This window comes from Phyllostomus discolor, chromosome 3 (assembly GCF_004126475.2).
Source record: "Phyllostomus discolor isolate MPI-MPIP mPhyDis1 chromosome 3, mPhyDis1.pri.v3, whole genome shotgun sequence".
NCBI lineage: Eukaryota > Metazoa > Chordata > Mammalia > Chiroptera > Phyllostomidae > Phyllostomus > Phyllostomus discolor.
This window is the reverse complement of record NC_040905.2, coordinates 23163268-23189388: the sequence shown is the minus strand read 5'-3', so window position 1 is coordinate 23189388 and position 26121 is coordinate 23163268. Positions and strand designations below refer to the sequence as shown.

The window sequence follows — 26121 nt, the reverse complement described above, 5'->3', positions numbered from 1 at the left end:
GTACGGCTTTTATGAAATTTCTTGAGCCCTGACTGGGTGGCTCAGTGGGTTGGGCGTCGTACCACAAAGCAAAGGGTCACCCATCTGATTCCCAGCCAGGGCACATGCCTGGGTTGTAGGTTCAGTCCCTGGTTGGGGCCTGTCTAGGAGAAGCAACCAATGGATGTTTCTCTCCCTCCCTTGCTTTCTCCCCCGCCCCCCACCTCTCTCAAACAACTTTTTTTCTTGATATTCATGTACATATACCTACTATTTTTACATACTAATTAAGGTTACATAAAGTACTAAGCGTGTTTCCCCTTCTATTGTTAAAAGTCAAATCAGGCTCAAAAGATAAGAAAAGTGTATTTTATCTAAATCCTTCCTCATAACTGTCACAAGTGTAAAATGTCTGTCTGGAATATCTGATATCACATCCCTAAATGAAAGTTCTCCAAACTGTCCACAAGATGAAATCCCAACATTTTGTACTTCTATCTTTCCATCTTCACCCGCCTTCCCAACCCCTCATATCTAAAGTTTTATTGAACCCTCACTTGTTAATGGGGCTCCCCCTGGACTCAGGGTAGCTGTCCTGGAATGAGGTCACTCCGAGCCAACCCTGCGAAAGGAAAGCCATTCCCCTTTGCCAGACACTCGCTCTCCTAGCTGCCTGCGGAGTGAGGCTCAGCCACAGGCCCCAGTCTGGCCCCAGAACCAGGGAAATAGGCAAACCTACTGAGGGGCTCCTGGAACAATGTTTTCCTTCCCAATAAAAAGAAAGTAACCCATTTTTGCACAGCCTAGATTACTTTCAGGAGCTGGCGTTGACTGTAAGTGGGCAAGGTGCTTGTTTGCTTTATTCAGTAATGCAGCCCAAGTGCACAACAGATACTCAAAAACTATTTGCTAAAAGAAGTGAATAAAGATATTCTGTGAGGATGTGATGGTAGCCACTGTGGCAGCCATACTGCAATCTTGAGGAAGGACCAAGAGAACCCAGAGGTACCTATGCAAAACCCCGACATGAAATACGTACGTGTATAGGTATGTAGGTCACTGGTGGCCAAGTTTATTCTGTCTTGTTGCTGAAGAGTGAGTCTGCCCACAAGGAGACTGAGGGTGCAGCAAGTGTGTGTGGCATATGAGTGAAGAGAGTCTATGGAGAAAGGGAAGGAGGGGACACCAGTGGGGAATGGGCTGAGACTCCAAAAAGATCAAGATCCATGGTGATCATGTGAGGATGGTATAGCGGTTGGTCACTGCTGTAAGTCTCAAAAGGCAAATCAACAAGGAAGCAGAAGTCAGCGGTGGCGACAGGAGCTGGTATATTATGCCAAAGCCAGATGGATATCACAGGGTTGTGGTCAAGTTCAAATCTAGGTCAGAATCAAAGACAGAATGCATGGGCCCAGGTTCTGTGGCCACAGTGAGAGCCACGAGGCAGTGGCCTCACCTGAAACACTCAAATAGCGAGGCAGCCTGGGCAGGTAGTTTTAGGAACGCGGCCCTCAGAATACAGCGAGGACCTGACAAAGGAAGGCAATGAGAAACAGGATGCCGTGGAGGAGGGCAGGCAAACTGGCTAAGGACAGATGTTCCCAGTCCTTTGGTGGATTGCAGGTGAGGTCATGCCGGAGTGGGAAGGTTGACATCAGGGTTGCCAGTGTGGGAAAGCAGGGGTGGGTGGGGTGGGGGGAGCAGGGAGGTCTCCTTCTCCCAGGCTGGCGCAAATGTGATCTAGAACCAATCAAAGTGCATTTCTCCATGACTGCCTGGCAACACCATGGGATCTGTGACAGAGAGGGCAACGTGGACATTATCCAGGGCAAGGCTGGCAATGTGGAGGGAGGAGAGGCCAGTGAGGCAAGAGATCTCACAGAAGCTGCAAGTTCATGACCAGAGGGTTCACCACGGCCCTGATCCGGGATGTTGTTTTATGTTGCGGCTCACTTTGGCTTTCTTCAAAGCTGGACACTTAAGATTTGATTACCTTAAAAAATACATGTTATGTTCCAATTTTTAAAAGTTATTTTTTAAAGGCCCACCAACAAATCCAAGTGAGGCAAGGAAATAGTGCAATTCCACAGGAGGCACATGGGGAGGCCACGAGAAACTAAGGGCCCAGGAGGTCTGTGCCGTGAAAAGGAACACGTTCACCCCAGTTACGGAGTGAAAACAACAAAAAGATGAGAGGTTGGGTTGTAGACACAAATTGAAACTCTGGAAAGGTAATAGAAATTTAAAACTTGAAGTTTAATAGTTCAAAATATTAAAAAGTAATTACTCCCTGGCTGGCATAGCTCAGTGGATTGAGCGCGGGCTGGGAACCAAAGTGTCCCAGGTTCGATTCCCAGCCAGGGTACATTCCTGGGTTGCAGGCCATAACCCCCAGCAACTGCACATTGATGTGTCTGTCTGTCTGTCTCTCTCCCTCCCTCCCCTCCCTAAAAATAAAAATAAATAAAAATCTAAAAAAAAAATAATTACTCCAAGAGAGCTGGTTCATACACGGTGAAAGAGACTCCCAGAAAGACAGAGAAGCGAGCAGGGAGGGAGGGAACGACAGGTTTGTTTCAAATCAACCAGCGGCCCCGGTAAGGACGACAGAAGCGCCAGCCCCGGCGGAAAGCCCACCCAGAGGAGACCCTCAGAGCCGCCTCCCTCTGGGGTATGATCTACTGCCATTTTATCTAATGAATGTGATTAAACCCCTTTTATCTCGCTAAACCAAACTTTCATCTCAGTCTATTCATCATCACTAATATTTCTGCTTCTCAGTTCCCCACATCGAGCAGGAGCAGGTCATAGTCCCTTTACTCAGACTCACTCTGGAAAATCATGCTGAGAAATACAGACGAGTCCTGTGCGTTCAGGGTGGAACGGCCGCAGACATGCTGAGAAATACAAATGAGAGGAGGCAGCTGTCTCTCTTTGAGGATGTTGGCAAAGAGGCTCGCGCCAGTCATTAAAATGCCAAAAAAGCTGTGGAACGTTCCCAGTCACCTATACCAGCACCGAGGTTACATCAGGGCAATAAGGATGCTGGGACAGACAGTCAGGAGCTTGGGATGAGGAGAAAAATAAGACACCCATGCCCAGCGGCCTGCCAAACATTCTTCCTCAACTACAGCCAGGCGAATCTGTCCAACTCAGATTTTCAAAGCTTGGCCAGCTATTACCTTTATAACTCAACACTCCCTCTCAGTTTCTTCCTGTATGACTGAGATGCTGGGATGGGGTCATTTCTTAAACCCTGAGACAAGCCATCATGGTAGCACGACTCGGTTTACAGATAATCACCAGGCGAATACACCAGTGTGATTTCTTGCTTTGGGGTGTTTGAGCTCCAGGGGCAAAAAAAAAAAAATTTAAGTTAGAATACAGAAGAAAATAACAATGCTCAGAGACAAATAAGGAAAAAAAGATAAATTAAGATGGAGTAGTTTGAACTGCCATTAAAAGTGTGAAAAATAAAAATAGCACCTTAAAAAACTCTGAGCCGAAAACCAGAGAGACATTAGTTATTAGAAAGAGTCTAAGTTCATCAGATTCATGTCAGCTGAGAGCCTGAAGGGGGCTGAAAAACGGCCACATCCCATCGGCCCCTTCATAGAGCAAGAAGCTGAGATGAAATGACCGCCCTCGGTTTGCTTAAAAAAAAAAAAAATAATGCCAAAGGAAAGAGTTACTTCTTTGAGAACTGATATAGCCAAATTATAAATATTCATGAATATAGGCTGGGATATCAGAAAAAAAATCAAACGGAGAGTTTTACTCGAAAGCTGTTCAGTGCGGTCTGTCCTGAGAACCCTGGCCAGGGTCTGGCACGCCCGCGGCAGTCTCTCAGTTCCAGAAGGAAAAGGGAGGCCTGGCAGCCTGTGGGTGCTGTGGGTGCAGCTTCCTAGGACTCCTTCCTCTTGCTTACTCACGTGCTAAAGTGGATGTCGGCAAGTCATGATGGGAAAGTAGCCAGCCTTAGACCTGGCCAATATCTGTTACGTATAAATTAGGAGCACCACCACATATTCCACCGAGCTGCTGGCAGTTGCTAGGAAACGGGAGGTCAGGCGATGCTCAGAGGCCAGGTTATTCCCACCCCAGGGCCCAGAAAAGACGGGTGCGTGCTGGACTCTCAGCATCCCAGCAGCCAGACCGAGGAGGCCAGGCTTGTGCGCCCACTCAAGCCGCTCAGGCCCGTAAGCCCCCTTGGCCCCCACGCGCAGGAAGGGGCCGAAAGGGTCCCCGGGGTGCAGTGCCGTGTCTGCCCGTCTGCAACCGGGCACCTTTCTTCACAACAGTGGTGCTCAAGAATCAGTATGTCGGAAAGAGTTTTAAGTTGAAGACTATTTCAAATGACTCAGCAAAATGGTAAAAAAATAAAAAATGATAGAGAACAGATGTGTTCCTAAACCCAAGAAAGACAGAGGGGACACAAATGTGCAATAAAACACGCTCCCCACCCACCCTTGGGGACGTTTCATCCCCATCTCAGCGACCCCGCTGACTTGACCTAACCTTCACCACAGCCCCGTTCTTGGACGCCAAGAACGATTTCAGGGTCCCAATAATACTTCTTCCACAAAATTATCTTTCTCTACACTGGCCGCCAAATGAATGCATGTCCCTCCAAAATTCTAGTGGAAGATGGGGTGCTGAGTTCAGCCAGTGGTGAGTTCAAACGACAAGCCACAGGAGGAAATGAACACCTCTTCTTCATGCTGAGACAGCCACACAATGAGCATCGGTGGCCTCTGCCAGGACCCATGTGTTGGCTCTTCCCAGCACGACACACAGAGTCATTGTTACTTATCAGCCACCAGGAGCAGCAGCGAGCAGCAGCGGCCGCTGCGTGCCACCGCCTGAACTAGGAGTTTCACAGACGCGACCACAGTCAATCTTTGTAATCACCCAAAAAACGAGTGTTCTGTCCTCACTGGGTGTCGAGGAGAAAGCTGACTTCTTGAATGCCAGACCCGTGGCTGGCGACAGGCAGTGGGGGACAGCATTTCCTGCACACCTGCACCCGGGCCGCCGTGAGACACAGCCTCCTAGGACATCGCCATCGGTCAGTCATTTTAACCCAGAAACACTTAAAGAGCAACTCGGAGGACCATCCCGTTAACACACACATCGCCTGAAGGACAGACTGCCGCATTCAACCACAAAAAGCAACAAAATCAACTTGTTACTTCTCTGAGAATTATGAAAGCTTTATGGCTTTAGCCCTGGAATGTGTGGAAAAACAGGCTCAAGGTCAATGACTGCTACAGCATCACAGGGCGGGGTGAATGTTGAACTAGAGCTTAAATTCTGTGGTTTAGGCAATAAAACCAGGGGAGCAGGCTGCGTGGGACCTGTGCTGTTTAGGAACACTGGAGAACTCTTAAAAACAAAACGAAAACAAACAAACAAACAAACAAACAAACCGATCCTCAATCTATCTCTGTGTTTGCCTCATCAGTGATTTGGCATTGGGAGCTATGACCTGAGGCCGGGGAAGATGTACGAACAGAAATGGAAATAATTCAGGCATGATCTGTTCATCTCTTCACACCTTCCTAGATATTTGCACATACTTCTCAAACAGTTAATATTCGATGTCAAGAGGGTCTAGTCACTTATTCCTACACATCAGTGCCCGGCCTGCAGGCTGTATCCTAAAATCTGTGTTTTAGGCATGCTTACCAAAACGACCAAAACAAAGAACAAAAAAGCTTAGGCACCCAGGCCAACTGCTAAAAGCCCTTCAAATATTCCCAAACCGCCTTCTCAATCATTTAAATACTTTAGATCAACATGTTGTAACAAGGCGAGTGGATGTGCTATGAGCAGGCCAGGTGAGTAATGGGGAACAAGCAGCAATTGTATGGCAATCAATTTGTTAACAGTACAGGAGGGAAAGGCTTTACCTGTCGACGCTGGCAGAGCCCCAAGTCTGTGGAAACCAGGAACTGCCTCCAGCACAGCTCCAGAGAGCAGGGCCCCCTCGCAGAAGTGGCCTATTGGCCGTGCAAGGCGGCTACAAACAATGGTTGGTCTGAGCGATGGTGAGTTACATCCAGCTTTGCAGTTTTTAAAATCTCCCTGCACCTTTCACACCACTGGCCCTGAAGACGAAGCCTGTTCGTCTTCAGGAAATCCAAATCAAGTGATATCACAGTCAGACCCAACCTGCCCCCTATTGCCTCCACACAGAACTGAACCGCACTTCCCCAATTTGCAAGGTACCCCCCCCCACCATTAAAAGGCTCTAAGAGCTCCCAACTGTGTGGTCCAATGTAAATTGAACAGTCCAAGCCCTTTTGGTTTTGATGTAATAAGGTCAATGAGTCAAACATACAGGCGAGTGTTTCAGAGTTAATACTAAAACAAACAACAAAGGAGAAAATGAAAAGAAGAGGAGAAAATGAAAAGAGGAGGAGCCAGGCCAATTTTCCTGCTGCCATTTCTCAAGCCACAATGAGCGTATTAAAGAAGCTTTACCTTTAGCTCTGATTGTGTTGTGGGACTATTTCTTTAACCCAGCAAAATTTGTCTTAGTTCTCTGCTTACGTATTATATAATAAGCTTATTTAAACTGCCCCATCGAAAACAGTTATCAAGGCACGCTTACAAAGATTTCACAGTCAAACCCTCGTCCTTTGCCCACCCGCTCAAAAGCTGAAACCCCAGTTACCCAAATTCATTTTAAGAAGAGACTTTAAAAGGCTTCCCTAAAAAGTATGTAAACCATTTGTTGCTAGTGAAGTTTTCACCATTATAACGCGCACGGAACACTGGGTGTGTGGGGGGAGGGAGGAGAGATGCTACAATATTTTTAACAGGGACACTTTTCTTTCGTTTCATTAAGGCAAACTTTGAGTATATCCACAGTGTAATTCCAAAGCTAAACAGTATTCCCTTTTAAGTGAAATACTGACAAATGAAGCATCTGGCACCCTTTAATGAGCTGTTTTGTCCTTTCAGAGTGGCTGAAAGTAGGGCAGCCATTCATTTGAGAAAGTGGAGAGCACAGAGCAATTACGTAATCCTGCAGGGCGCGCTGATGGTAAGTGAGGGCGCCCAGCCCCCACCCCCGCCCCCTCGCCCCCAGCCCCAATTAAAAATGTCTAGTACTACTTACTAGGAAAAGAAATAATGTATGTTTAATTTAATGATTTAGTGCATCTGGAAAATGTTAACTACTACGCAATTTTCTATTTTCACCATACATAACACAAGGTTCAAAGCCCTAACAAGCACTATAATAAAAATTAAATTGTACATAGATGCCATTTTTATTGAGAGCAAAGGACAAGGAAAAAAAAAAAAACGGCAAGAAACAATCCACAGTGACGCCTTAACCCAGAGATTTTTGTCCCCTGGGGCACATGTGGCCAGGTCTGGGGACAGAGAGGGGGAGGGGACTGTTACTGGCATGTGGCCTGCTGCTCCGCATCCTACAATGCACAGGACAGTGCCTCCAGCAAAGAACCGGCCCATCCAAAACGTCAGCGGTGCCCAGGCTGAGACAATCTACTGTCACCCGAGAAATAAGAAAATGCTGAAATGGGGAAAACCAAGAATACAAAGCAATTATAAACACATTTCAATTTGAAGTGCTGGCCAGGAGATGCAGACCAGCACAGAACTAGAAACTTCAGAGAACTAGGAAAAAAGTAGGCTACAAAATCAGACCACCAGGCCACAGCTGAGAGAAGGGTTGCGGGGTGGAAAACCACAGTGGACCGGTACTCACCTAGGCTGAGGGCGGGAGGACAGCAGTGAGCATTCCTTCAGAAACCGGCCGGGGAGGGAAGAACCCTGAGGCCATGCCTCCATCCAGGGAGCCAGTCAAGAGAGAGAGGGGGAGGGAGAGAGGCTCCTGGGAGAGGTGCCAGGAAGGAGGCGGGGACTGCTAATGTCACGGGCCTGGGGGTGGAGATCAGGAGGGCAGGGCGCAGGAGCCGGCCCCTGGAAGCTTCAGCAAGACAGGCAAAGGCCCGTTTGGGTGGGTTAGCATCAGAAACAAGAAAATGGGCACGGGCTCTTTTAAGGAAAGTTTAGTAGTGAAAAGAAGGCTGTTCAAAGGGAAGGCCTATTCACTCCCACCCCCCCCCCCGTTTATGTATGCATACGTTGTATATTAAATATTATATGAGAATATTTGGATCTACTTCATGCAAAGACAGTGTGAGCAAGGGGATGGGATCCTGGGAGAAGGAACTCTCAACAGCACAAGAAAGAAAAATTGGATGGAATACCGTCCCAGGAAGGCAAGAAAACAAGAGGGCAGAATGCAATTCCCCTTCGGAAAGGCTGCAGCCATCTAAGCTCCCAGCAGCACAGCACATTAATGGTCATTCTTCAACCATTCACAGGCCCTGGCGAGTGCTGTTAAAAAGCAACACGAAACCATACAACTCATTCAATCTTCACATTGGCAACGTTATGTCACTACTTTAAGTTTTATCCCTTTGATGATACCACTGAGGCTGTCAGATTATTTTCCATTTGTACTTCACCATTTGGAAACGTCTCATTCACATGTTTCACTCCTTTTCCTACTAAAACAGGGCTTATTTTCTTATTGATTTGTTAGAGCTCTTTGTTTATTAAGGTTATAAATCCATTGCTATACAGGTTGCAAACACTTTGTCCTGTCTGTTGTTGCCTCACTGAAGAGCAGTTTGGCCACGTGCATATATATGTCCATGTCAAAGTTATAATGTGCATGCTCTGACTGAGCAAATACCCTTCTGAGAATTTACCTTAAGGAAACAGTCTTGAATGTGTACAGACATTTATACACATGAATAAAAAGTGACACTGTTTAAAACAAAGAAATTAATCCAACAGTAGAAATTTCACTTAAAGTATAGCTATTAGCAGAATTCTGTAGTCATGAAAAAAATACTGGAATATTTTAACATAGAGTAAGTTTTAAATAGGTAAGTTATAATATTAAGGTAGACAGACTACAACCCAAATTGAAAGAAAAAATGCATATATACAGCACAATGTAAACACAGGGTGTCTCTGGGTGGTGGAATTGTAAGTAATTGTAATTTTGAAGTTTTGATATTTTGCCAATTTTCCAAATATTTTATAATCAACAACTACCACCTTGCTATTTATTGGGGAGAGATAAAGGCAACACCCAGGAGGTCTGGTGGGTGTTTTTATTATTACTATTTATTGCAGTAATATTTTCGAGTACCAGAAAGAACTGACCTGAGGAAGGAACAGGGCCTCCTCCCCCGGGGCCCAAAGGCCAACGCATGAACCTCAGAGGAGGGCAAAGGTGCCCAGGTGCCCCCCTACCAGCCCCCCTGCTCATAGAAGACCCAGGGAGCTTAGACTCTGAGCCTGAGAACAGTCTCAAAGCCAGCGCTTTGTTCCAGAGTGACCAAGGGGAACGCTGCCTTTGGAATCAAACCTTTGTCAAGTGGCTAGGCGAGCAGGGTGGCTTTGAGAATGAAGTCACTAACAAAAATCACCCCTCAAGGAGGCAAAGGGGTTGGCTGTGGCAATGCCAACACAGGGCCACTTCTACCAGGGATCAAAAATAACAGCAACAAAACAGCAGCCTGCCTAAGACAGGTGGACGGGCTGGGCCCGGGGCCGTGATTGGGCACTGCTCACCAAGTTCATTTCATCAGGATCAGCCCAAGTAAAACCCACAGCCACAGGGGTGCAGTGAGAAGGCCCTGGCTGTCCTCATGGCGGACACGGCAGCAGGCATTTACCCCGTTTTAGCAGTCGGCACCTCCCAGGAGGTAAGCAGGCAGGGCAGGCTGGGGTGCTGTCTCTAACTGCACAGTCGTCCTGAAGGTGCCCTTTAACACGCATGATACTCAGCTGAGAATGAAATATTCCTCAGCGGAGAGTGGGTGTGCCCACGGCTCAAGCCCTTTTGTAAGTAACAGTGGGATTATGGGATTGGGGATCCAATACTGAAACAGAAATGCGGGTGAGAAAACTCTATGGGAGGGGAAGAAATATGTGGTACTTTCCCATGACTTACCCTCAGCCTTTTTCTTATGACGGTTATTCATTTCATGTCGAATTAATTACTCTCAGCATTTAAAAAAACTGATGGTAAACACGAAGCACTCTAACATTCGGTTTTCACTCAGCACTACAGATTATCCCAATGAAAGCAGACTGAGTTAGGTAGCAGTCAGACACATTATTATTCGTTTCTTTTAAATGTGACTCAATTTCATATGAAAGACCACCTTCACGTTTAAAACTGTTACTCCCTTAAATGGCACTTTTAGCAATTGAATAGAAATCAAATGAACACATTCATATGTCCCCCAGAGGAAGAGATTAGCATTTCAGTCTCTCTTTATTATGTTCTTTTCTTTGGAGACATCGACTTCGGGGAATAAGGGAATCTCAACAAAATGTGCCTTATCAGGTTTCTCCAGGCAGATTGCAAAATTCCAGCATGTGCAAACTCGTGTGAAACAACACGTTCACCAGATGACCAGGCAGCTCCAGGAATCTCCCCCCTCCCCACACTTGTGCAGAAACCAGTTTGTCACACAATTTAAAAGAGAGTTTCTCGTAAGCAGATTTCTTCAGTCATAAAAGCACAAGGCAAGGAATAACTGCACGACGGGAGTGTATAAACGTGTAAAGAGGAATCGTTTGAAATAAAAGAACCCACCACCTGCAATTTCCCCTTGCACCCCAATATGAAAAATGACCTTTTCCTTGTAAGAGGTGAATTCCTTCTCAAAAACAAACTGCACAATCGATGCCTTACCTGATAAGCACATGTCCTTAATTTTCACAAAGCATCAGTAGTTCAAATGCGTACATGCAAGCAAATTCAGCACTTATCCATTTGTTTAGAAACTAGACACGCTTCTGGTGCTCACAGAGATGGCAAAACCTGTTCTCCTAAGGCTTACAAAATTTCTCTGCAAAACTTTACACTATTGTGTTCCCGGCACGGTACACACAACTTTTAATTTAAGCAGCACAAAGACGAGTAAAACCCCTACCTTGCGTCTCTTGTCCCCGCTTCAGTTTCTGTCCACAGCCGACGGCTGCATCCTTAGCAGTGCGGACTAGGAGCCTCTGAGCCCACAGACACAAAAACGGGCTTTCTTTGGCTGGCCGGTGTTCCCAGTCTTTTATGTGGGGTTTTGGGCTCTGCTTGCTTAATTCATTCCTGATTCTACTGAAAGGAACGCCAGCCTCGCCAGGCTGGCGGGGTTGCAACTGCTGAAGACACTTTTGACTGGGGGAGCACACCAATCACCTTCTCTGCACCAACAAATGTGCAAAGACAGTTGAAGGGCCAAAGAATCTTTATTTTAAAAGATGACCTATTACTTAAATCAAACCAAAAAAAGCTCCAGGACAAAATCAAGCCAATGGTAACGCAGGAAAGTCTACCCTGAGAACAACACTTTTCCCTGGAGTGGAGCTTCATTTATGGCTATTTATCCTGGTCTTTACATAGCACTACTGAATGGTTGCTATGACAACTCAGTAAACAGGATTCAAGTGACCACTGAGGGGTTTAGCGGCATTGTTTCCTTTGGGGAGAAGAATAGTAGCTTTAATGCTTCCTTTACTGAGAGTCCCTGAAAAGGTAGAACTGCCTTTTTACACGTCTCCTGTAAGTGATATTCTCAAAAGTCAAAGATGCTGGCTATGGTTGCTCCGGTTAACAGAACAGCGGACAACAAGAGTGGCAATCAGAAGAAGACAGGCGGAATTATGGAAGCTTACAGGATGCCAAGTGGGCATTTTCCAGTAAGTAGGCAGAGGACATGGGGCCATCTCAAACAGCTGTCAGATGGCCTGGGTGTCGGGGCTGATAATCCAGAGAGTTCTGAAAAGTCCCAGGTCCCCATGCTTTTCGCCCTCCCCATTTTTCCATTCAGTCTCTTCTATGTAAAAGCGCACCATTCACATTTTATTGGATGCCATAAAACTTCATTCTCAGTGTTTCACCTTTGGCCAGACAATCATAAACCATCCTACTCTTACAAAAATGTTACTTAAAAATTGTTCATCTTATTGGAGAACAGAGTATGAACATCGGGTGTCTGGACACATTGTGATGGTACGCATGTGTCAAAAATCAAAGGGCCGTGTGACACAGTGAACTTCAGTGTTCACTCTGCTTTAATACTGGCTCAGAAATGATAACAAGGGTATTACACTAATTTGAGATGTTAATAATAGGAGAAACTCTGTGTGCATGTTGGACGGAAGAGGGATACAGGAACTCTGTGCTAAAAAATTCTGTAAATTTAAAAATGTTCTTTAAAATAAAGTCTATTAATTTAAAAAACTTGAATAAAGATGTTAAGCCCAGGCCCTAGCCAGGAGGCTCAGTTTGTTAGCGCATCATCCCAATAGGCCAAAGTTGCAGGTTCGATCCCTCGTCAGGGCACATACAAGAATCAACCAAGAAGTGCATAAATAAGTGGAATGACAAATCGATGTCTCTATTTCTCTCATCTCATAACAACGGTAAGGATTAAAGGAATCTTAAAAAGAAAAAGAAAAAAAAAAGCTAAGCCCTGGCTAGGTGGCTCAGTTACTCGGAACATCATTCCATACACGAAAAGGTTGTGGGTTCAATTCCCAGAGTACATACCTAGGTTGCAGGTTTCATCCCCAGTAGGGGTGTGTATGGGAAGGAGGCAACAGATGTCTCTTTCCCTCCTCCCACCTTTCTCTCTCTCTAAAATCAATAAACATATCCTTGGGTAAGGGGTCAAGCTAACTACAATCAGCCAAAGATGTGTGATTTAAAAGTAAACCCCAAAAGGAAAGGTCCAGCAATAGTCTTAGAAAGATTTTCTGTGATTCAGCTGAAATTGAGGGTGAAACCTGTGAGCTGAAACCTGTGAGGATGAAGTGAGGTGTGAAACTGGTGGGCACGCTGTCCACATTCAAACACGTAATTCTGGAGTGAATTATTTCATAGTCAAATGCAGCTGGCTGCACTACCTGATTGAATACTTACAACTGCTCCCCTAAGCAGGCACTGTCATTATACACACCTGAGAGAGGAGGACACAATCCCAGGCCATGCACTGCAGAGTGACAGGAGGCTGGACAGAACCCAGGTGCACACCTTTGATCTATTTCTATTTCACCCCGCTGCTTCATGGGCCTCTGCACCTGCGCATCTGTTCCCACACTCACAGGACAGTGATGTATCCTAACGCGTGACCCAGGACCCCTTGTCATGCCCCTGTCTCAGCGGGAGTGGAGCAGAGCGACCTGTGTCCTTGGGCGTGGAGCATGAAGGACGTAATTACCCAGGTTCTGCAGGTAACCCCACAAGCGCTCTGAGGGAGAGGCGCTGGGGGCAGGGGAGCCCTGGGGAAACAGTCACAGGGAAAGGAATGGAAGAAATACACACGAATGAGACAAGCACAGCCAATAAATAAGACAACGAAGCTCTGCAAAACTCAGGTGCCCCGAGAGCCTGGAGACATTGTAATACCGTGTGTTGATGTCTGAAGAAAAGTTCTGAGATGAAGTTCTGCTCAGGAGGGTGTTTACTAGAGCCAGGAAACACGTTATTTATTCAGGACTTAGAAGTATTTCACATGCTCTTTGGAATGAGTGTGTATCCGACATTTCGCTTTAATCATAAATGACCAGATGAAAATCAGTGAATGGGAGATGCAGGAATGCAGATTTCTCCTTCAGTACATGTGAGACCTTTTCCATAAATAGCAAGGGCTTTAAAAAAATTGCAAGGGCTGTTTAAGTATAAGGAAAGAGTAAATCTTCTGTCCCTGAGTGTTATTTAGGAAGACACGTTTCATCAGTTCCTAATGCAAAAAGGTTCCCATCTTGGTGTGCCTGAAACTGGGGTGCGTTTCTGACTTGCTGACATCCCAACAGCCATTCCCACATAATTCAATACCTGGGGGTGTGAATTTCATCACGGCGTTTCGTTCCATCTTTGCAAACTTGGGCACACTGCTCCTACTGAGTCTAGCTGTCCTTTAAGCATCATCAAAATATTACACTAGAGCCCTACTGCAGCCCTGGCTGCTGTAGCTCAGGGGATTGAGCACTGGCCTGTAAACCAAAGGGTTGCCAGTTCAATTCCCAGTCAGGGCCCGTGCCTGGGTTATGTGTGGGCCAGGTCCCTAGTAGGGTGCATACGAGAAGCAACCACACACCGATGCTTCTCTCTCTCCCTTCCTTTCTCTAAAAATAAATAAAATCTTTAAAAAAACATATTACACTACAGTTTCATTCACTGGATAGCTTTTTTTAATAAAATACCTCAGGTGCGGTAAGGTCTGGAAACAGAGTAGCACGGTGTTAACTGTGTTACTAGTAAAACAAATATTTGTGGTGGAGGGATGACCGTGGGGGTCCAGAAGAAGCCACGCCCCCCCAGGTGTGCCTCAGTGGGACACAGACAGCTTCAGGTCCAAGAGAAACCTGTGTGCTCCATCTTAACTACCCAGAAGAACATGAAATGAGAGGCTCTGCAAGTAAAAAATTATCAGAGAAAACTTCTTTTGACCTCTCTATAGGGCAGGGCAAACTTCTACTTAGAAAAGGTCTGCTCTGCTCATCACCTTGCAATGCCTGTCTCAGGCCCCCAAGGCACCTCACCCCTTCCCCAGCTCAGCGCCCCCCCCCCCCCCCCCCCCCCCGCCAGTGGGATCTCCAACTCTCTCAAGTTGGGGGGGGGGGGCAGGTGTTTCTGTGCACAGGAGATGAGATTCTATTTTCTCTTGTCACCCTGTCTCCTCTTACTGATTATTCAGCCAGCCAAAAGAACCAGATCAGGGAAAGGGGACCTTCCCCCGTGCCCTTACGGCTCTTTCATACTTTTCACAAAGCAACAGTCAAGAAGTGCGTGTGGTGCCCTGCTCTGGTTTAGCAGGCAGAGCCTTGCTTCCACTGTGAAATGTAAGTAATGGTGCATTTTACCATCATGGGGAGTCTTAGATTCAATAAAATATGCTAATGGGTAACACCTAGACTGACTGATGTATAATTCCAGAAAGTTCCATCTGAAGGCTAAAACTCAATGTTTAATCTTCCAATTTAAACCTCTGTTATCTGACAGATCGTACTCCAGACCTTCTTGCCCGATCATGGCAGCTAACAAAGGCCCCAGGTGACCCATTTAGATGTCAAGTTTGAAGTCCCAGCCCCAACTGGAAGAAGTGTTTGTAAATAAGCCTCTGGTGCTGTGCTTGGCTGTTCCAAAAGGGCTCTGTACCCTAGGGAGACCAGCTGAGGAGGAGTCAGCTGTGGGAGGTAGACAGGGAGACGTAACATGTTAACACAGAAAGGTGGGTTCATATTAAGAATATTACCCTAATACCTACCTATAGAAATGTCCCTCGAGTAACTTCCAACTGCACCAATAAAGATAGCCCAGAAGTGAAAAGCATGCTAAAAACAAAATAAATGAACTAGAACAGGACGTGTGACAACAAGGACTACAGACAGCGCATGAGAGTTTCTCTTCGGCAAAGTGAAGCACTCATACACCATGGGCATCTAGTCCAGCGGGCTTTTACCTGCAATGTGACCCCACAGTTACTGAAACCCAGAGCCAGGCAGCAGGGAGTGGAGATGCACGAGGCAGGCCCTGCAACCTGTACAGCCACAGTCCTTCACGTCTGCGGAACACTGCTCAGAAAACTGGATGAGGGGAGAGAGACCAGAGCCCAAAACGAGATGTGAAGGGTTGCGGGATTACAGTTCAGTCAGGCTAAGGAGAGATCAGATGAATAAATGAGAAAATGATAGATGAAGAATAAAATAGGACAAACATTCAAAGTAGTTCACATACCACGTTACCATCAGAGCTTTTTACAGAAATGTTTGGTCTTCGTTAAAGGCAAGAAAAAAAAAAAAGCCTAGACGATGCTGGCAGGCAGCACCTGGGTCACACAGGTTTGAATCTGGGGATTAAATGTGCCAGTTCAGTAACCTAGTCCCCAAGTCTTGATGCCTCTGGAAACAAGTGGCTCACGTTTCCACAACACAGGCACATTGCTCTCAATTCACGTGTGGTCACGGCTGTCTAGGGGGCTGTCCAAATGAGGGACCTAGTCTGACGTAACACCGACAGCAGGCAGGACAGGGACACAGGTCCAGTGCTTCATACAAGGGCCAGACCTATTGTCCCCAGCTTCATCCTCTGCCCTGACACCCTTTTCCAGCAAATACGCCTGTAGTCCACCCCTGGAACCTCCCAGTTTCCCTCCTCTGGGGCCCGGACTACAGCCTCCCCTCGGCGGGGCCATCCCTGTGCTCCCCCTTCCCCTCTTCTTTTAAATACGCTCTATTTCAAGTAGCCTCCTCTTTGAGAAGCCTTCCCCCAGCAGCTCCCAGTCCAGGGCTATCCAAGGTGCCTCAAGTCCTGCCTTTCTGAAGAAGCCCCGATGGAATCTTTAGATGCTGCTGGAATCGAGGATGGGTGCCTTCTGGAGCCTGCATGCCCCTCACATCAAACCTGCAGAAGGAACAGGGAGGAGGGGCCGCCAGTCCCCGGGCAGCCTCCCTCTGCGAGGAGTGGGCCCGGCCTCCATGCGGGGCTGGGAACTCACACAACCAGTTCTCACACCTGGGAAGGTTTTCCTGATGCGTATCTTCTGTTCCCTTCTTTAATTCTGCCCTGCACCTCCTCGGGGGTTTTTCTGAAGAATGTTAATGACAGACTTTTCTGACCAGAATTTAGGTGCTAAAATACCAGGCATGGAGGGACCGGGAAAGATCACAAGCCTGGAATCCCCTCAGGGAGAAATCCTGAGGAGGCGAAGCAGGTTCCCTTCCCCACAGAAACCTCCTGGGCTTGGTTTGGACACTTTCGGGCAGAAACTACCATTGCCTAAGCAAATGCAAAAGATAAAAGCTAACTGCCCACAATAGTAACGAAAAATGGTCTGATGGAGAAGTCAGCTCTTTGTAAACTGAACATTCTAAGTTGATTGGAGGTTGTATCTGTCCATGCTAAGACAAAAAACGATGTCAAGAGGTATGTTTTTTTTTTTTCAATTTCACTCTATACCTTAGTACCAGTTATGACACTGGTAAAGTGCCTGTTTTACAACACCCAATATTAGCTATAAGTTGTTTGGGAAAAAAAAGTCCACATATTACTATACTTGAAGACATAATTGTTCCAGCATTTCAGTTACATTCTCCCTCCATACACCTGCTTCCGAAACAAAGCCCCCGCAGTACTCCCACACTAAGGAGATCTGGATGCTTGAGGCCCCAGAGGCCCCAGTGCCCGATCTGGGCTTCACACGCTTGCCCGGAAGGGGAGGCGGCCTGTCCCGACAGCCTGGGGCCCGCGCTGGGCGTGCTCGCTCGCCAGGAGCCTCGGGCATGCCGGACATGCTCCTAAAGGCGCAGGGCAGCTACTTCCTTCGCTTTTACTAAGGCCACAGTTCTCTAGGCCTCCAACTTTGGAGCAGCTGTTCTTACCCTTCTGTTCACAGAACTGCCAGAAAAATGAACAAAAAAAACCCCCCAGAGAATCTGCCAAAACCTGTGATCCAGGTTCTAGAACGATGCACAAAATACCTCATACACAGTGACAGGAGAGGGTCTTCTCCTTCGGCGCTGGACTCACACCTTCCCCACCTCTGGGCTGAAGGGAGGCAGCATTTCCCCTGTGGAATTTCTAGCAGCATCTATCTTTGGACAAAGGAGTACTCATAAGAAACTCCCAGTGGGGGCTGTTTACATCCGTGTCCTGTAACATCATCACTAGTAACACTCCAATATGTTCAGTGCTACCAAAGGAAGGCGGAACGAGTCATAATTTAATATCTCCAAATTCTAATTAACATCTCCACACTTGAAAATCCCACCTACATCTACCGCCTCAGACAAGTTAGCTCTTGTGTCTGTGCCTTTACTGTCCAGGTGTCTTTAAAATGTTACCAAGATATTTCTGTCAAAGTCTTTACGGCCCACCTCTCGGTGTGCTACGAGTCACTGTCTGCCCCGGTCAGGAGAAGAAAAGGTTGCCAGCCGGCACAAATGGAGAGGCGAGCTTGGGCTGGATCATTTTTCAAAATGCAAAGTGAAAGACATTGGGCACAATCAAATGCCAGCAAGGAAAAATAAACATCAAAGAGAAAGTGATTTCTTCACTATTCTGGCTGCTGAGTTGTTTTCAAGAGGACCTACTTTCCAGAGCTATCACAGTGTAGCGGAATTTCTAGCCTTATAATGATGCAGAGACAGCAGGTCCCCATTTCATGGAATCCAGGGTGCCGACGGCTGGAACACTGCTCGACTGTGTTCCATGCTGCCAGGAGAGACAAGGAGCTCCCATGCAACTAGGGCTTGCCAAAAGCTGCAAATCCATCCCAACCTCCAAGACCTCACACTGGAAAGCACGTGCATGTTTAAGGATGAAGTGCGGTATTATCACATTATAAAACAAAACAAAACAGAAAAGAAACACTGACAGGCGTTAAGCAGCTCCTGTGAATGTAGACTCCAAATGCAAAGCCCATTTATACGGTCTTGTACACACTGCCCATGGGGGTTATACAGTGAAACATAAACCAGCTAACATAGTACATGGTTATGCCTTGACTATTAATTTCCTACAAAATGTCAAAAAAGCTATGTACTGCTTATATTGTCATTTTTGTGGCAACATAAAACATCTGAACATGAATTTGAAAAATGAAAAGATGAGTTACTATGTAAACTACCACAAGTGCACGCTCAGTGAAGTCATCACAGATCTTCTATATATGACCAGTCTCAATGACCTTTATGCCACAGGTGTGCCGAGTTCTCGCCATCATACCTCCCAGGAAGGTAACAAACTAAACAGGTTGTTCTTCATTAGAGAGAATATGCATTTCTGCCTTCCGAGAAGGCAGAGAATTCAACACTGTGGTTTTTGTAAGTAAACATCTTTAAACTGTAAATCGGGAATCACGGTAACATTAAGTCAAGACAGTAGTGAGTAAACAATATGAAAAGCAAGACGGAGCCTCCCCCGGACTATCAGACAGTAACCGAGTTCCACGGGACACAGTTCACGTCAGACTCCTCTTCTTGGGCCTTAGGAGGATGGCATCAGTTTTTCAACTGGAGGGGGCCTTCGACATGACTCTCTGGTGAGGGTGTTCCTGTTTTCCCGGGGGTTTCTAAGGGCTGACATTTGCCAAATGAAGATAATGTCCATTTTTTTAAAAAAGGCAGATTGCCCAGTTTAGTTTTGGACTCAGCAACTGCATCTACTTCTCACACTAAATTTCTTTGCATAAATTTTTTTCTTTTAAAATTCACATTATTCTGATCAGAACATGCCACTCAAAAGCTAAAATCTTGGAGCTTAAACCTGAAAACTCATGAGGACAACCTCTCAGGAATCTGGCAATCAGTTACGACCACCTGAAGTCCTTAAAATACAGAATATGGGCTCTTCATCCCATTTAACCTCAAGGCAGCATGAAATAAATAGGAACATCAACCACAAAAAACCTACCAACAACTTCTTGTAAAACAGAAACTTGCCCAAGAATTTCACATCAAATGCTTAAAAAAAAAGTACATCTCTACAATATTTCTTTTCAACTCCATTTCTCTAAAGCTTAACGGCATCACTCAAAAGCAGACAAACAGGCCCAACAAGAGACAAAGGCAGTTTTTCCGTCTTGTAACGTGAGGTTATAATAACGCCATATGCACCTCCAACCATCGACAAGGAGAGGACTTTGGACAGACCAAACCTGAGGGTAACCAGTCATCCTCAGAGGCAGTGTCCTTAAAATCGGGGTCTCATTCTAGAACTGTCCCAAATCTTACCTTCTGCATGTTTGGCTTGACACAGCGGACAAAGAAAGGATTAGAGGAGCTCAGCGTTGCCATCAAGGAATGCAGGGAGTCCTGACAGAAAGAGAACACGCATATGGTGATGCGGGCTTTTAGTATGTCGTTCCTCACATTTCTCAGCACCTTTGGCACTTGTCAGAAACAAACTTCAAAAAATATAAATCATAGGAATAATAGTTTTTATTTGTAATGCTATCATTCTAATATAAAATAAAGTCCAAGTATTACAATCCACTGTCACTGAAATTCATCTGTCACTTCTTTAAAATAGTACCATTAAAAAAAACTATCCTATTAAGCAGCAAAAAAGCGTGGAATATTTCGATGGCTGGCAGAGAAAACCTGAGAGGCACGCACTCCCCACTGGACTCAGCATGGCCATCAGAACGCCAGCCTCTCCCCGCACCTCACTGGTCTCAACCCACTGCCTCCACTCTCACCTCCAGCCTCCAGGAAGATCAATCTTCTGTAATACTGCTTTCTTTTCTTTTTTTTAGTTTTTTTTTTTTTTTTAAATTGTGACTTTTTAACATTTGCCAAAGCAGACAGCATGTAATGAATACTCATCATCAGCTTCAGTTCATGGCTAATCTCATTTCATCTGATCCCTGTCTTGGTACATACTACGCCTGCCCCTTATAGGAAAGCCAATCTGAGACATTGTATTATTTCACCCCTCAGCATTTCGATATGTACTATTAAAGGGTAATCACTTTAAAATATATATAGATAACCATACCCATATCACCTTAAAAAGATTTCCCAATTTCATTAAACATTAAAAAGTGCAACTGCCTCAAGTTTCAAGCTGAAATATTCAACTGTCACAAATTTCATAGTTGTTTAAAAATCCTTACCCAAAGATATGTTTATTGATTTAAGGGAGACAGTGGGGGAGAGAGAGAGGAAGAAGGAGAGGGAGGGAGGCAGGGGAGGGGAGGCAGGGGAGGGGAGGGGAAGGAGAGACAGAAAGAGAGAGTAACATCAGTGTGAGAGAGAAAGATTGATCAGTTGCCTCCCTAACACGCCCTGATGGGGGATTGAACCGCAACCTTTTGGTGTACAGGACAATGCCCCAACCAACTGAGCCACTCAGCCAGGGCCACAGATTTCATAATTTTTAAATGCTTTCTTTGAAATCAGAATTTTAACTTGTTTTTTTAAAAGATTTTGTTTATTTATTTTTAGAGAGAGGGGAAGGGAGGAAGAAAGAGAGGGAGAGAAACATCGATGTGAGAGAGAAACAAATTGGTTGCCTTCCACATGCGCCCGGACCAGGGACCAAACCTGCTACCCAGGCCTGTGCCCTGACCGGGAATCGAACGGGTGACTGAATTTCGCTTTGCGGAATGATGTTCCACCAACTGAACAACACCAGTCAGGCCAATGCTAATGTTATTTAAACATGCACTTGGTTATTATTCCTACTCGTAATATCATAAATATTCCTGAGAAAAACACAAAAATCCAGACATTGGAAAAAATGTACACTATTTACACATGATCATCTTTATACAAACCAGAGTAATCCCACATGGTAATTCTTAAGAACTGCTATTCCATATACTTAGAATAAGTACCTATTTATTTTTTAACAACAACATAAATCTACATGTTCTCATCTGGCTCAGGAAAAAAGTATATTTTATCTCTAAAACAGAAGGAAGTGTATTTTATTTCTGTTTTAAAGAATGATATAAAAGAAAAACACATACTCATGGAGCTCTTGTTCCTAATTCCTATTTTCAATTCTTAAATCACAAAAAATTACGGTCCCATCAAGGCCAGCAGTGCAGACTAACCTTGAACTGGGAGCTGACTGTGGGCCGCCGGTGCTTGCTTCCACATTTCAAAGTGTCCTGGTTATTGCGGCTTGAGACGTGTTCAAAGAGGTCATAGATGAAGTCGAATCTGTGACAGCAAAGAGCAGAGGACTGTGAGGGGCACACACCAATTAGCAGGGGCTGAATTACTGTAACTATAACTCGTTTTTCCCACTGACAGTAACACATGGAAGCGTGGAAGAACTAAGACAGCTTCCAGAGATTTAAAACCAACCTCTGCCAAAAGTGTTAGACATTGAAAAAAAAAAAAAACCCAACAAAAAACAGTAGCCACCTTCGAAGCACTGGAGTCTTGCAGAAGAGATGTAGATTGTGATGCAAGTGATGGGTGACCCAGGGTGGCATGCCAGTGAGGAGCGCCGTGCTCCCCAGAGCAGCCCCTAAGCTCCCGCAGCCTTGGTTTCCCTGGCTACAGAGGGGACGTGTTTGCTCTGCTCATCTCCCAGTGTTGCAACGTCCAACCACTCAACAGATGGGAAGGTGCTAACTCCGGAGTGAGGCAGATTGGGGTTGAAAGCCTGCCTCCGCTGCTTCCGAGCTGTGTGGCTAGGGCAGGATGCTTGCTTCTCTCTGGGCCTCAGCATTTCCATCCAAAAAATGGGGGTAATTTTAGAATTTATCCCATGACTCGGGGGTGAGAATGAAATGAGAAAATGTACACAAAAGGCTGAGCAGGTGCCCGGCACATGGTAGGTACTGACCCCGTGGTTGTTACTATTACTGAAAAGTTGCACAGAGTTCATGGCCCCTGCTAATAAAGTAAATGGCTTCTCAATAACTTTTTATCTTCCTTGCGCAGAAGACATTATTAGTTGTAAAGTGGGGGGAAGTTTAGTGGCTTCACTGAGCCCAGGAAAGGTGGGGGCAACGTCTGGGCAGCTGCACCTCCCAGGGTGGCAATGCCAGCGCTTCCCCTGTCACTGCCCACTGTGCCCCGACCCTTGTTCAGTTTTGTTCCGGGGTGCTAGTTCACACCCACTCTTTGAAGTTCCCCGACAGTACTTTGGACACTGTGGAGAAAAGCCTTGGTTCCATTAAAATGTCACAGATGTCAAAGGTGAGCCAGCTGAGTGAACAAATGGCCCAAGTCCCTCAGGCTGCAGACAGAAACCTGGGGCTGAACCAGGGCGTTCTTTAGCCCAGTCAGGGAAAAGTGTACGTGTGACGCTGACCTCCTGGCCTGTGAGCCTCAGACCAACAAAACGCTTCTATTTAACACCAAGACCCTGTTTGACTGAAATGCATCACTCTAGATCTGGTACCTAAGAAACTGCTGTGACAGACAACACGCAATGGTATTTTTAAAACACTGCCATTTTCACAGGCCTAAAACCTCATGTGAACATACAGATGGCTGACAACATGATAAGAGGGAATCTTCGGGGAGGAGACCTAAAGTGTTCGTCTGAGGACCGGACACGCCGATGCTGAGCTTCTAAGCTGACGCTTCAGACGGGCTCCTTGCCCCGCAGCTAACAGCTGCGCCAGAGACCGGGCAGCCACCTGGCCTGGACATTCCAACAAGTATTACGACTTTTAAATAATCGTGCTACTTTCCTTCCTTAGATATGAAACATTTATTTCTGTTATAGATTCACTCTGGATCTGACGTAGATATTGACACCTTTAACACAAGGTTATTTCCCCCCCTTCTGTTCCCCTCACAAAGCCTCCTGGCTTAATATATACAAATGGTTAAACTCATCAACAATTGATTTAATGATTTGAATTTACAGTTCATAAATGAATAAATGAATGTGCACTAAATTTTTTAATTTTAGCTGAATTTTACCTATTTTTTTTTTTGACAGTCTCCACACTAATTCGAGACAGAGGGGTCCTGCAAACCCAGGGCTGAAATCAATTTAACCACAGCTCTTAGCTTGTCGTGGACAATGTGGGTCGTCTGAGTAAGACCTCAGGTCCTTGAGCCAAGCACGCCAGGTCAACACTGGTGGGATCTCACGCCAGCCACCTAACTGCTTCAAGTCTCCAAGTTTCCTCGTCTGCATAACAGGATTAACAATGGTATCTGACTCATGGATTTGCTGTTTTATAGCACCTCATTAAAGGCAGTCACTGCTATTTGCATATTTTCTCTCTCGGTCATTTTATTGATGAAATATTGCCCAGGGAAGAAGAGAACAGATTAAGTTGCTTCCTATTATTTTTTTTCTATATTTGTGAATTAAAAGCATTTGCATAAATATTACTTGGATTGCTCATGATATCTCAGGGAAGAGACCGACATACCGGCTTTCCCTTAGCAGGTTGAGAAGATCATCTCTAAAGGTGTCTCTGTTCTTCTCCAAGATGCCCCGGACATCATACTGCACCTGGTTTAAAAAAAATAAATGCGAGAAGGTGGAACTGATCAAAAGAGTCATCTGAACTCCTAAGTATCTCCCGTTAAAGACAGACAATGAAAATAAGTCATTTCAATCTAGTTATGGTTGGTTTCCGAAATTACTCTTTCTCTACATACCCAATGGGCAAATGTCAATAGGAGCTTAATTAAGAAGTTACCTCTCCAGCGTAGTGCTTCACTCCAAAATTGTTGACTGCAACTCTGGGCTTCACGTAGAAGTGGTTGTTCTAATAAAAAAACAAATACCAAGGCCTACGTTTACTAACTGATTTCCACTGACTTCCAGAGAAAACTAGCAACAGTGAAAAGAGTTTCAGAACCAGTGGTGTATCATACACAGCAGATTATACACTCACGGACAGCCATGCCCCTCTTGTCTGCCATTACAGTAGGTTAAAAATACAGAATTCTGTACTCATAAACAAAACGTGGGAATATTCTGACAAATCTATCTCTTTGGCTTGTGTTAATTTAGTTCTAGCAATCCAGGAAGAGCTCCATTGGTTTGAGAAAAGAATAAATAAAGGTGGGAAGCACAGTGGGGCCCACAGCACTGAAATGATCTCATATGTAATCTTAATCTGTGGATTTGCTATCCCGACATAATGAAAAATTCGAAGGTCTTGACATACAGCATGCTGATTGTGTAGTTTCTCCAATAAGGTGCTGTCTGTGGCTTGGGGAAAATGGCTTTCTTCGTTGATGAGGGCTAGGAGGCCAAGTTTCTAGAAGAGGGGGAAAAAAGGGTTAAATGAATTAAAAGTTGAATGAGTGCTTCAAAATGTTTTAGAGCTCTTTTCCTCTCTACCAAGTAAGTGGTTAAAAGAAAAAAGCATGGTAATTTCTTAGACTGGAAAAATTCCAAATAATAAAGAAATCTAATAAATTTAAATTCTACATGGGCATAAGAAAAAAAAAACTGAGCCCGCCACAAGTTCATGGACAAAACTTTTTCAGTTGGCCAGTGTGCTATTGGTACTGGCGAAGCTTTCCATGTTGACTTAAAATAGAAGTGAAGTGGATTTGAACACTGCTGATTCTAAAATTTTGAGTTCTATGAGACAATAGTCTTGAAGCAGCCAAGTATTTAAATTCAACCTTGCACATTTACATTTATGCTTCCAAATGGTCCACTGTGTTCAAAACATTCACATCTTTGATGTGCGTGTTCACACAAGCTCCTTCGTTCCCATAAATATGAATCAGCCCAGCTGGACACCCTGGGGACTGAAGCAACTCTTCAACAATATATTACCTTCTCGATCAAGTCCAGGCATTCTCCATTGTCTATCCAGTCAATATCTTCCCACACTAATCCTTCCCTGCGGAAAGATTAAACAGGGCCTAGTCACAGTAACTTGTAGCTTTAAAACCGTCTAATGTAGTGGCTGATTTTTACAAAAAAAAATTAAATTGAATCCCCTGAGTGCTCACCTGCTATATTCTAGTTGTTCCAAAGAAAAAATATGCTTGTTGAAATATTCCTGAAGTTTCTCATTTGCATAGTTTATATTGAACTGTTCAAAGTGATTAACCTAAGGGAAGAAACCATTTGAAATGTATCTTTAGTGTTCTATTACACATAAAGATGGAAAAAAATCTGCGGAGAGAAATATCAGTGTTTGTTACAAAAACGTTGTTGAAGAGCAGCCAAAAGTGGACAGAAAAGAATTCACGCATCCTTCAGGTGGGAAGCATACCTCAAAGTTTTCGAATCCGAAGATGTCAAGAATGCCAATAGATTTAAAGTCATCTTTGCCTTTGATCCTGCTGTTGATCTTCTTGATCACCCATTCGAAGCAGCGAGCATAAAGTGCCATGGCTAGGGAGTCCCTGCTGTCTACTGCCTGAGGGGACAGGAGATGTGGTCACCATTTACAGTGGACCAGGGACAGCCCAGGCCAGCAAGTCCACCCCATCCCACTCGGGAGTCCTTGGGGGAGATGTGCTAAACAGGGGTAGCACCTGTGACCCAATGTCAAGTAAGTCAATTCCATCTAGGACAACACAGACTTGAAAGAAAGGATAAACTGGAGCTTGCTTAATTATTGTACAGTAGGATTCGCCAAGAATGCCTTTAAATGTCAGGTTCCAAAGTCAATGTCA

At 45.2% G+C, this 26121-nt stretch overlaps 1 protein-coding gene across 3 annotated transcripts in view; it reads right to left on the bottom strand.

Moving 5' to 3' along the window:
* The window catches only part of MYO10 (myosin X), a 192998-nt gene that overhangs the window by 47896 nt on the left and 118981 nt on the right, over positions 1 to 26121 (bottom strand). For all 3 annotated transcript variants that reach the window (XM_036020249.1, XM_028530975.2, XM_028530966.2), the window contains exons 12-19: positions 25716 to 25862; positions 25450 to 25550; positions 25271 to 25337; positions 24648 to 24740; positions 24174 to 24242; positions 23901 to 23983; positions 21606 to 21714; positions 19777 to 19857 (exon numbers count right to left, since the gene is read on the bottom strand). In XM_036020249.1, coding sequence (XP_035876142.1) covers positions 19777 to 19857; positions 21606 to 21714; positions 23901 to 23983; positions 24174 to 24242; positions 24648 to 24740; positions 25271 to 25337; positions 25450 to 25550; positions 25716 to 25862 — 750 coding nt within the window. The remainder of the gene's footprint in view (positions 1 to 19776; positions 19858 to 21605; positions 21715 to 23900; positions 23984 to 24173; positions 24243 to 24647; positions 24741 to 25270; positions 25338 to 25449; positions 25551 to 25715; positions 25863 to 26121) is intronic.